Source organism: Oncorhynchus masou, chromosome 18 (assembly GCF_036934945.1).
Source record: "Oncorhynchus masou masou isolate Uvic2021 chromosome 18, UVic_Omas_1.1, whole genome shotgun sequence".
NCBI classification, from domain to species: domain Eukaryota; kingdom Metazoa; phylum Chordata; class Actinopteri; order Salmoniformes; family Salmonidae; genus Oncorhynchus; species Oncorhynchus masou.
In genome coordinates this window covers 34,336,764-34,349,484 of record NC_088229.1, presented here as the reverse complement: position 1 = coordinate 34,349,484, position 12,721 = coordinate 34,336,764, and the positions used below count along the sequence as shown (strand labels likewise).

The following is a 12,721-nucleotide window of genomic DNA, read 5'->3' as shown; positions in this document are numbered from 1 at the left end:
GGAACTATTTTACAACAAAGATATTTGATATGGCTTTAAGATACGAAGCCCGCAACATGACACAATTGCGCATTGGCCATTGTGAGTGTAGCGCCTTGCGGTCGGATGCCAACCAGTTGCCATACCAAGCGGTGATGCAGCCATTCAAGATTAGGGCTGTGGCGGTCATGATATTTTGTCAGTCGGTGATTGTCAAGCAAATAACTGTCAGTCTCACGGTAATTGACTGTTAATCTCCTAGCTCCATGCATAGCCTACAAGCCAATGATGCAGACTGTGAGTTGTCCTTATTTTAGGCCCTGATATGGCTACGCCTTATGGCTGTGGGCTACAGTAGTTCATTTAGCAGACAAGATTTGCTTAGAATTATGTGGCATTATTTTTTATTATTATAGAGTATATACAATTGAATTTATCTGAATAAAATAGGAAGGATGTGCACATGCGACTATTCTGTGTTGAGCAGTTTACAAAGAAACAGGTCCTCCTATATTCTTAGTATTTATGCAACTTTAGTTGTGATACAAATGTTGGGTTATATGTTTGGATTTTAAAAGATTCTAAAGGTTGCATGATGCGACAGTAATGATGATTTGAAAAAAGTGTTGCATGAAAGTCATGAGCTCTGATTTGTTTCTTGTGCAGGCTGCACACAACTCATCAGTCTCTCATTCACAATTTGACAAGCACTTGATAATATTTTCACCAGGCCTCCAATTTCCCGGCAGCATCCCCCTTGTGTGGCCGTAATTCCCCCTAAAAATGATCTTGCTCAAACTTGAAACTCACTTGCCGCCTATGTATGCCAGTTAGGCTCTACACCAGTTGTGAAGTGGTTTAATGTGCTTAATTTTAAGAAGTTATGTAGCCACTTTAGTTGTGATACAAACCTTATCAAAACATATAGGCCTATGGGCTAGGCTACATGAGGTGTGCGACTATAATTGGAAAAAGTCTGGGGGAAAAGGCATGCGCTGTTTCTTGCCTTCCTGCACACCCTGGGCATCATTCACAAGTGATAATACATCATTCACAAGTGACAGGCTAATATTTTCACCTATCTGACTATTGTGAATTTAATATTGTCTTCACATATACAAAATAATATATATATGAAATTAGTCTTGATTTAGAATGGACCATTATCATGCCCCTGTCTCGGAACAGGGGCATGGGAAAAAAAGGTAATATATGCCCATAAATAGCGAATGTAGGACGCTTGATAGGCTACTAATGACAATCGGCAGCATCAGAGCTTGGATAAGCCTAGTTACCGTGACCGTGAATTAGACTACGGTCATGACTCGTGTCCGCCAGTGTGGCGGTAATACGGTCACCGTAACAGCCCTAGTCAAGATGCTATCGATTGTACAATTGTAGAACTTTTTGAGGATTTGAGGGCCCATGCCAATTATTTTCAGCCTCTTTTTTCATGATTGTGTTGGTGTGTGTGGACACCGTGGAAGTTGAAGCTCTCGGCCCGCTCCACTACAGCCCTGTCGATGTTGTTGGGGGTGTGCCGGGCCTCCGTTTCTGTAGTCTACCATCAGCTCCATTGTCTTGCTGATGTTGAGTGAGATGTTGTTGTCCTGACACCACACTGCCAGGTCACTGACCTCCCTATAGGCTGTCTCATTGTCATCGGGGATCAGGCCTACCACGGTTGTGTCGACAGCAAACTTAATGATGGTGTTGGAATCGTGCGCAGCCACGCAGTCGTGGGTGAACAGGGAGTACAGAAGGGGATTAAGCACGCAGCCCTGAGGGGCCCCCGTGTTGAGGGTCATTGTGGCTGATGTGTTGTTGCCTACCCTCACCACCTGGGGACAGCCCTTCAGGAAGTCCAGGATCCAGTTGCAGAGGGAGGTGTTTACTCCTAGGCCTGAGCTTAGTGTTGAGCTTGGAGGGCACTATGGTGTTGCGCACTGATCTGTAGTCAATTAACAGCATTCTCACATAGGTGTTACTCTTGTCCAGGTGGCAGAGGGCAGTGCGGAGTGCAATAGAGATTATCTATTGAAGAACAAAATTCTGAAAATTCTGGAGCCCTATTTTAACAGTAAAATATAACAACAATACCCTATTGTCAACTCACAATTCATAACAATCACTGGATTAAGATGCACATCAACATCTTTAATCATGCATTCCTGCTTGGACATGTTAGATGAAACAACTTATTTATTGAATAGCCTACCATCTCAGTGGTCTATTACAGAGCCTAAAGCACTGTGAATGTCTTTCTACAGTGATTTAAAAAAATAATAGTTTGCGTGACATGGAGGAAAAAAATTGGTGACCAAATCATGGGCTGGTGACATGGCACCAACTGAAAAAGTTAGTTTCACCAGTTCCACCAGGGGAAAATGTTAGTCTGGAGCCCTGTCAAGGGTGTGATTTTTTTTTTAATCTGCTGCAGAGTAATGTGTTCTTCTGCCAATTTGGCTGTTAGGGAGAGAATCATGCGCTAGGATGTTAGGCCGAAAAATATGTCGGCAGGACAAGGCTATGTATGTTTGTGCACATGGAAGTCAGTGATTTATGTTTATTATAGATTAATGAAGCAACACAAATGTGATGTAACTAAAAATGAATGGGCATTTAATTGACTAAAATGGCCCCGTTTTTGTAATTTTGACAATAACTGGACTAAATCCTTATTCAAATGACAAAAATGTGACTAAGCTTAATAGTATTTAAGTCAAAATGACTAAGACTAGACTAAATCTAAAAAAGATTACAAAAATGAAGACTGCCCAAAATGTAAGAAAGCCAAACTTTGGAGGGGGTCTCTAAATAATGATGATTTAACCATCATCCTATTTGTTTAAAATGTAAATCGTATGCCAGCTGCTACAGTGGAAAGCTTATTCCAAATGAAACAACAACCCCACCTCTGTGTCATGGTTAAAAACATGTTTCCCCATGTGGCTGCACTCATCATCCAGAGACCATCCTGTATTTCAGCCCCTTTCAGATGTCCCAACTGTTCTTTCTTCAAGAAAAAGGTAATTTTGTCAACAAGACTCAAAAATTAATTCAGGCAACAAGAAAGTAGACCCAATGACAATCGCCAAATGTCATAACAGTTAGGTGATTTGTTACAGATGTCTCTTTCCATTAATTTAACGACGCGAGTACATATTACTTTTGGATGAAATTATTATTTTGGAGTTAACGAACATGCGCAGGTATCCTACTTTTTGAAGTGATATGTTTGACAATAAGACGAACCCATGACTGGCTGTGTTCATGCCAAATTAAAAGATAATTTAAAAAAAATGTTTACCGTTAAATGACACGTCTTTACTAGTAGGCCCATAAAACATTTTATATAACACGCAAGCGCGTTCACACAGGAGGTCCAGTGAAAGAAAACAGACCACCGAATGTAATTCGCACTCGGGTTATAAATGTTGGGTAACGTGAAAGTGCATTCATTCATCTGCAAGAGCAATGCATTATGATAACAGCGAGATGGTCAAAAGTAACGTTAGCCTAGACTGATTCTAACAGCAATCATGTAGCCTATATATTGTAGCAGGTATCCAACTTGTGTTAAACATAGCCTAAAGCAAAATAGCTATATGTTCTAGACTAGAATAGTTATATCATATGCCGAAAATGTTGACTGAATAAGATATGTAGTAGAGAAACACGTTGTTTAGGCTATGTGGAGATGTGGGTTGTCAGGGAACGAACACCATCTCAAAACATACTTTTTGTAGAAGGAAACAAATTAAGCTTTTAAAACACCACATTCCATAGTCTACACGTGCATTGCATAAATGTTGCAAACATGCTGAAGAAGAAGCGGGGGCAGGTGAGAAAACGTGTAGACTTCAAACTCATGGTACTACCGCACGAGGAGGACTGCACTTTGTATTTACCTTGTTCGCGTGGTAATAGTCCAACGAGCTTAGACAACTTGGATCAGAACCCACACTTGACGGGTGCGTAGGATAAAATCTCACGTCCATGTCAGGGTCTGTGAGACTGACGGCATGAAATCAGTTTCAGTGTCTTTGACTTTGACTCTATTGTTTAGCCAGGAGAGAAAGAAAAGGGGGTTGAGGTTCTCAGTGCACTCACTCTTCCCTCACATCCGTTCGCGGTCGAACTTCTGCACCAACTCGCGTCCCGGTGATGCACAGTCCTTTTTTCGCTAGACTACAAGATGCATCCACTTTGGAGAGCCAAATGCAGTTATCACTCAACCGTAGAACAAAAGTAACTGCAAATATCCAGATCGGTTATACTATTACGTACTCCAGAACTAATTAAATATCCCCCCTTGGTTTATGTTAAAAATCTATATTTTTAAAAGCGTAAGACTCTAATAATGTTGCTTCTTTTTCCCCCGCTGTTCTCATACTCCATAGGCTTTGTCACGGAGGTGCATATTCATACATTGGTTCCAGGACAGAGAAGTGGTTGGACTGTTCTCCATATGCCATGCGACCTCTGCTGATAAACGGGAAAAGGGGGAGGGGATATTGGGGGCTGCCTTGACAACCGCTCTCCTTTCTGCAACTGCGCGATTCTGATTAGCTGGAAATGTAGTAGTGTGCACGGCTGTGTATTATAAAGAACCCACTGCTACTACAAGGTCTACTTCTTTCCAAAGGTTCCATTTGTTTTAGTGTGCCAAGCTGAAAGGAACTCGTTTGGACCCACATTCTGCTGTCAATGCATGGTTTCTTCATGTTTTTTATTTATTTTCATACTTAAACACAAACCTCTTAAAGCACATATTTATACAAAACCTAGAACCAACCATTTATTTCCAGTTTAAATGCAGCTAGCATTTTGATTTGGAACCTGTTCAAGAAAAGGGTTCCCTTGAAAATGATAATTTCCCTCAGCGGATTCTTCAGTACTGTACCTCATATATTTGTTATTATATTTATTATTACATGTATTAAAGTATAGCTAATTCAATGTACAATGTTTTTAGTAGGCTTTGCATCCTTTATGCAGATCTAAAGTATATGCTGCATGTTACATCCACGATAGTAATGCATTTGGAGCTGCATAGCTTTTTTTAAATCATTCATGTAACCAAATGTCATCCTACGGGTGGCAAAGGGGTAATGCCACATTTATTCAACCACCAAATTAAAAATGAATAATATCCTTTATGACTTTGTTTATAAATTATTTATAAATGCCCTATAAAGCCTTTATAAGTTGAAGTTTGTTTAAAGAACAACTGAAAGGATACAGAATTATTATGCAGACTGGTGTGAGACAATGGGGCATAGTATTAGACAAACATGTCTCAGTAAAGACCACCCCAAACTCAACAATCATTTTTGCACTATTCGTCAACAGCAGTATCGTGAGCTAGATCACATTATCCAGCTTTTACAAATACTATTGTTTTAACCCCAGCCACAATACATTTTATTTTGCATTAAAGCGGGTAGTGTTTTTGTTCCATTAATTGCCATAGAGCATTTAGTAATTAAAGGACAATAAAGCTTTAGAAGTAATTTTATTATCTTGTTTGTTTGCTAGCCCATCAATTGTTTTTTAATAATACCGATCATTAGCATTCAGTGGGCAGTGAAGGCTGCTGGGGAAGGGAGCCCTACACATACAGCACTCCACATTCCATTCCCATGAATCTATGGCACTGGGCCACGGAGTTAACCCTGTGTGGCAAATGGCAAATCTATACAGTCCGGTCCACACGACACAATCAGCATGAATCAGGTCCACAACCAATCATAAGGAACATCCATCGTTTACAAATACATTGTTGTTGTCTCCCGTCAAAATAACATTATCAGTCATACATTACCCTATAACGGGAACATCTAGAGTTTACAAATAAACTGTTGAAGGCCTGTCCTGGCAAAATAGCATTATGACATAACCTACTGCAACTAAAAAATGTATTAAGATCCACATTCTTTGTTTTTTGGTTGGTAAATGCAAATCACAATCATTCTAAGGACTGGTGTGGAAGGCTTGAATGGAAGAAGTCTGCCCTCTCTATTTGTGAACGCTGCAAGCAACAATATACAGTATGGAACAAATTGGGCACCTGAAAAATTGACCTGCTTTATATAAACATTGCAGTGCATTTGGAAAGTATTCAGAACACTTCACTTTTTCCTCATTTTGTTACTCTGCAGCCGTATTCTAAAATTGATTAAATAAATAAAAATCCTCATCAATCTATGCATAATGACCAAATGAAAAAATATTTTTAGAAATGTTTGCAAATGTACTGAAAATGTTATCATTGAGATGTTTCTTCAACTTGATTGGAGTCCACCTGTGGTAAATTCAATTGATTGGACATGATTGGAAAGGCACACACACCTGTCTACATAAGGTCCCACAGTTGATAGTGCATGTCAGAGCAAAAACCAAGCCATGAGGTCAAAGGAATTGTCCTTAGAGCTCCGAGACAGGATAATGTCGAGGCACAGATCTGGGAAAGGGTACCAAAACATTTCTGAAACATTGAAGGTCCCCAAGAGCACAGTGGCCTCCATCATTCTTAAATGAAAGTGGTTTGGAACCACTAAGACTCTTCCTAGAGCTGGCCTACCGGCCAAACTGAGCAATCGTGAGAGAAGGGCCTTGGTCAGGCAGCACTCCACTAATCAGGCCTTTGTGGGAGAGTGGCCAGACGGAAGGCACATGACAGCCCGTTTGGAGTTTGGCAAAAGCACCTAAGGGACTCTCAGATTATGAGAAACAAGATTCTCAGGTCTGATGAAACCAAGATTGAACTAATTTGCCTGAATGCCAAGTGTCACGTCTGGAGGAAACCAGGTACCGCTCATCACCTGGCCAATACCATCCCTACTGTGAAGAGTGGTGGTGGCAGCATCATGCTGTGGGGATGTTTTTCAGCGGCAGGGACTGGGAGACTAGTCAAGTTCGAGGGAAAGATGAACGGAGCAAAATACAGAGAGATCCTTGATGAAAACCTGCTCCGGAGTGCTCAGGACCTCAGACTGGAGCGAAGGTTCATCTTCCAACAGGACAACGACCCTAAGCACATAGCCAAGACAATGCAGGAGTGGCTTCGGGACAAGTCTCTGAATGTCCTTGAGTAGCCCAGCCAGAGCCCGGACTTGAGCCTGATCGAACATTTCTGGACAGACCTGAAAATAGCTGTGCACCAGCGCACCCCATCCAACCTGACAGAGCTGACAGAGACAAGAATGGGAGAAATTCAACAAATACAGGTGTGCCAAGCTTGTAGCATCATACCCAAGAAGACTCAAGGCTGTAATCTCTGTCAAAGGTGCTTCAAGTACCGAGTAAAGGGTATGAATACTTATGTAAATGTAATATTTCAGGTTTTATTTTTAATAATTTTGCAAACATTTCTAAAAACCTGTTTTTGCTGCCTCATTATTGGGTATTATGTGTATATTGATGGGGGGGGGGAGTTAATACATTTTATAATAGGCTGTGACATAATAAAAAGAAAAATAAGAAGTGAAGGGGTCTGAATACTTTCCAAATGCACTGTATAAGCCATTTTGTGCATGGTGCATGATCTGCTACAGACTAGTGGTATGATAAAAACAACACAGCGCTGCAGAGTGTATTCTGTACTTTGCCTTGACATGATTGAAAGACAATGGTCCCATGGATAGGCCATTTCAACATCAATGTGCATGCACATCACAGGAGAAGGGAGCACAATCCATCACATTCAGTGAGCTGTCAAAGGGAGCTAGTTCGCTCAACCTTTCCCTATACATTTACACTCACTTGGCCATATAAGATCCAGCTACTGTTCATATTTTGCACTCCTTTGAGAATGTACAATATATATCACCCTTCATGGCAGTAATCAGCAACGAGACCTATTCTCTGTTGTATTTATCTTCATAAATGCTCACCATTAAACCTACACCTATCTGTTATTGTTTTGATAAAGGTGGTGCTAATTGTTATTCCATGAAATCATCTGCATAAATGTAAGCAGAATTGGCTAAATATATATATTTTTTTTACTTTAAGCTTAGATGAAGCATAATGACAAATGGCAATTTGTATTAGCTTATACTTCTATAACACTTAACTTTCCTCGTTCCAATGTGATGAATTTTGCCATGGTCTTTAACAATTGGTAGCTTCATAATCATTACTAAAATCGGAAAGCATGCAAACCTCATTCCTCATCTGCTTTGTCTGAAAGAACATTGGATGCTTTAAGGCAACATTGTTTTATCTTTCACATTAAAATAAAACAATGCCAAAGAGCTCACTCTTTTGCTGTAATATAAATGGCATGGAATAAGATTACATTGTTGCAGGTTTCATCACAGCTCCGCTCTGTGTCCTTGGAAGTATACGTTTATGTGTAGACCTAATAGAGTGTTGAGGAGGAGAACCATTTGTGTCCAGAAATAATTTAGCCATTAATTCATTGTAGCCTTTGGCTCTTCTGTAGAGTTGTCAAAGAACTCGTGACATTAATGGATTACTCATTCTACTAATAAAGTCAGATTTAATCAACAAATACGATAGTCATTTAAAATAAAGTTTGCCAACACAAGTCACTACATATCCAATCGAGCCAAATGGGAAGTTCCAAGACCAGTCAGAAATGTCCAGCTAACACTACGCCAATGACGCCGGTGGATCTCAAAGCTGAACATGGATCCGAGTTAAAGTAATGATAACCTTCGCCACCATTGTCTTATGAAATGACAGATAGCTCAAACAAGTTATGACTATTCAACAAAACAATAAATAATTTAAAGGTTTCCGTCCAACAAATGACTTAATTACATGAATGTATAACTAGCAAAGAAGAGTTGAAGTTGAGGGTGCAGTATTTTAGATTTTTGTCAATCAGGACGAAAACTAGCCAGCTAGTTTAGCCAGGCAAAACTAGTTTGGGACAGGATAATCTGGGCACATATGCACACCAGTCTAATTCAGGACACAGACTGTAGTTTTTATGCCCTGATATCGAAAAGTTTGTTTAAACAATTCAGAGAGTGAAACGAATACATTAGATGACAAATAGTTAAGGATAGCGAATCGATATACAATCCCAAAACAGCTGTAACTGGCAATACTAAAACAAAGCTTCAAACGATATTTGAGTGAACCTGAATCCAGAAAATGAATGGTGAAGGCGCATCTGGACACAGCAGACTCCTCCTCCTCACCACTCTGTAACTTCCCAAACCTGCATGTTTATGCAATTCTTGGAATTATATAGTTTAATTCTGTTTTATTTGATTTATTTCACCTATTTAACTTATTTTACCAGGTAAATTGACTGAGAACTTGTTCTAATTTACAGCAATGTCTTGGGCAATAGTTACAGGGGAGAGGGGGGGGGGGTGAATGAGCCAATTGAAAGCTGGGGATGATTAGGTGACAGTGATGGTATGAGGGCAGATTGGAAATTTAGCCAGGGCACCAGGGTTAACACCCTTACTCTTACGATAAGTGCCATAGGATCTTTAGTGACCACAGAGAGTCAGGACACCCGTTTAACATCCCATCCGAAAGCCCCTACACAACGCAATGTCCCCAATCACTGCCTTGGGCCGTCGTGATATTTATTTTTGGGGACCAGAGGAAAGAGTGCCTCCTAGTGGCCCTCCAACACCCCTTCCACCAGCATCTGGTCTCCCCTCCAGGACAAATTCTGCTTAGCTTCAGAGTTTCATTATGTTAATGGGTTTAGTTTCTTGCACTGTGTCTGAGAATGAAAGTGAGATTTGATTTTTACGAGATGAGGTAGAGTGGTGCTTGGAGCGAGGAGGGAGGACCGCGAGGGAAATATGGCGTCCCTTGAGAGGGCAAGAACGAGATGCACAATGAGCTTCAAAAGTTTGGAGCTCACTGTATGTTAGGAGAAGTGCAATAGTATTATAAGGGGGAATGGAGGGGGAAAGAGAGGCGGAGGAGGTCGAAGAGAGTGAGGGAGGTAGAGGGTGAGCTTGAAACGGTTGACAATGGTGGACAAAAGGGAGATGGTTCGTCGAAGTAGAATGTGTAAGCAGAGTGAGCCGTAAATTGGATCGAGGTCTGGAGGTGAAATGGAAGTGAATTATTGGAAGTGGCAGGTGTGGTGAAGTTCTCAGAGTCTGTGGCTTGCACTGAGGGTCAGGAAAAAGATGTTTCTGTGACGGTAGGAGTGACATTTTTGGAGAAAGTGGACCCCTGTCTTTTGGCTGATCCATATGTGGTTGCAGGGTGGGTGAAAATGGAGTTGGTAGCTGTGAAATCGGTGAAGATAACCCATAGTGGTCTTGTGATCACTGTTTGTGTTTCTGCCAGTCAGAGGAATAGGGAGCTCCACGCCACACAGATGAGGACAAGAGCTGTGACCTGTTTTGCGCTCAAGAAAAGGGAGCCATTGAAAGGAGTGATTGCTGGTGTAGCGGTAAATGTGAAAGTGGACCAACTGAAGGGGAAGATTCCCAGTGTTTGAGATGTTCTTCGCTTGGTAAGACGCAGACAGGGTGGTGTGAGTTGTGAAACAGAAGAGTCATTGTCTGTTCTTGTGAGTTTTAATGTTGAGCCTTTGCCCAAAAACGTTATCTGGCAGCTTCATTAAATAGTACCTGCAAAACACCAGTCTCAACGGATGCTGGCCTTCCAGGCAAAGTTGCAAAGAAAAAGCCATATCTCAGACTGGCCAATAAAAATAAAAGATTAAGATGGGCAAAAGAACACAGACACTGGACAGAGGAACTCTGCCTAGAAGGCCAGCATCCCGGAGTCGCCTCTTCACTGTTGACGTTGAAACTGGTGTTTTGCGGATACTATTTAATGAAGCTGCCAGTTGAGGACTTGTGAGGACTTTCTCAAACTAGACACTCTAATGTACTTGTCTTCTTGCTCAGTTGTGCACCAGGCCCTCCCACTCCTCTTTCTATTCTGGTTCTCTTTCTAAACTGGCTCAGTTTGCTCTGTGAAGGGAGTACACAGCGTTGTATGAGATCTTCAGTTTATTGACAATTTCTCGTATGGAATAGCCTTAATTTTTCAGAACAAGAATAGACTGACGAGTCTCAGTAGAAAGGTCTTTGTTTCTAGCCATTTTGAGCCTGTAATCTAACCCACAAATGCTGATGCTCCAGATACTAAACTAATCTAAAGAAGGCCAGTTTTATTGCTTCTTTAATCAGTACAACAGTTTTCAGCTGTACTAACATAAATACAAAAGGGTTTTCTAATGATCAACTAGCCTTTTAAATTCTAAACTTGGATTAGCTAACACAACGTGCCATTGGAACACAGGAGTGATGGTTGCTGATAATGGGCCTCTGTATGTCTATGTAGATATTCCATAAAAATTTGCCGTTTCCAGCTACAATAGTAATTTACAACATTAACCATGTCTACTCTGTATTTCTGATCAATTTGATGTTATTTTAATGGACCAAAAATGTGCTCAAAAACAAGGACATTTCTAAGTGACCCCAAACTTTTTAATGGTAGTGTATGTGTTCCTGAGAGTCTCACCTTTCTATAGAGGGGGCAAACCGTTCGGCCAAACCGTTCGGAAGCTACAGACTTTTTCGTGAGAAGACCGATTTAAGAGTTAAGAAAATATTTACTAAATAAACTGAAGTAAAAAAAATCAAGACTAACAATAAAATAACAATAATGAGGCTATATACAGGGGGTAAGGGTGCCAAGTCAATGTGCGGGGGTACAGGTTAATCGAGGTAATTGAGGTAATATGTACATGTAGGTAGGGGTAAAGTGACTATGCATAGATAATGAACAGCGAGTAGCAGCAGCGTAAAAAAGGGGGTTGTCAACGCAAATAGTTTGTGTAGCCATTTTAATAGCTGTTCAGCAGTCTTATGGCTTGGGGGTAGAACCTGTTAAGAAGCCTTTTGGAGCTTGACTTGGCACTCTGGTACCTCTTGCCGTGCATTAGCAGAGAGAACAGTCTATGGCCAGACTGGTTGCAATTTTTAGGGCCTTCCTCTTACACCGCCTGGTATAGAGGTCCTGGATGGCAGGAAGCTTGGCCGCAGTGATGTACTGGGCCATACACACTACCCTCTGTAGCGCATTGCGATCGGAGGTCGAGCAGTTGCCATACCAGATGGTGATGCAACCCGTCAGGATGCTTTCGATGGTGCAGCTGTAGAACGTTTTGAGGATCTGAGGACCAATGCCAAATGTGTTTTGTCTCCTGAAGGGGAATAGGCATTGTTGTGCCCTCTTCATGACTGTCTGGGAGTGTTTGGACCATGACAGTTTGTTGGTGATGTGGACGCCAAGGAACTTGAAGCTCTCAACCTGCTCCTCTACAGCCCTGTTGATTAGTAAGGGCGTGCTTGGCCCTCCTTTTCCTGTTGTCCACAATCATCTCCTTTGTGTTGATCACGTTGGTTGTTGTCCTGGCACGACACTACCAGGTCTCTGACCTCCTCACTATAGGCTGTATCATCGTTGTCGGTGATCAGGCCTATCACCGTTGTGTCGTCGGAAAACTTAATGATGGTGTTGGAGTTATGCCTGTCCGTGCAGTCATGAGTGAACAGGGAGTACAGGAGGGGACTGAGCACACACCCCTGAGGGGTCCCACTGTTGCGGAGCGTGGCAGACATGTTGTTGCCTACCCTCACCACCTGGGGGCAGCCAATCAGGAAGTCCAGGAACCAGCTGCAGAGGGAAGTGTTCGGTCCCAGGGTCCTTAGCTTAGTGATGAGCTTTGAGGGCACTATGGTGTTGAACGCTCAGTTGTAGTCAATGA

At 41.6% G+C, this 12,721-nt stretch overlaps 1 protein-coding gene and 1 long non-coding RNA gene across 4 annotated transcripts in view; one reads left to right on the top strand and one right to left on the bottom strand.

The window, feature by feature from the left end:
• LOC135504459 (thymocyte selection-associated high mobility group box protein TOX-like) overlaps positions 1-4,399 on the bottom strand; it is a 135,088-nt gene extending 130,689 nt beyond the window's left edge. For all 3 annotated transcript variants that reach the window (XM_064923077.1, XM_064923079.1, XM_064923080.1), the window contains exon 1: positions 3,891-4,399. In XM_064923077.1, coding sequence (XP_064779149.1) covers positions 3,891-3,980 — 90 coding nt within the window. In that variant the 5' untranslated portion in view covers positions 3,981-4,399. The remainder of the gene's footprint in view (positions 1-3,890) is intronic.
• Positions 2,910-5,137, top strand: LOC135504461 (uncharacterized). Its single transcript, XR_010450131.1, has 2 exons — positions 2,910-3,008; positions 4,383-5,137. It is a non-coding gene; the product is annotated as an uncharacterized LOC135504461 (long non-coding RNA).
• Positions 5,138-12,721: the final 7,584 nt, after the last annotated feature.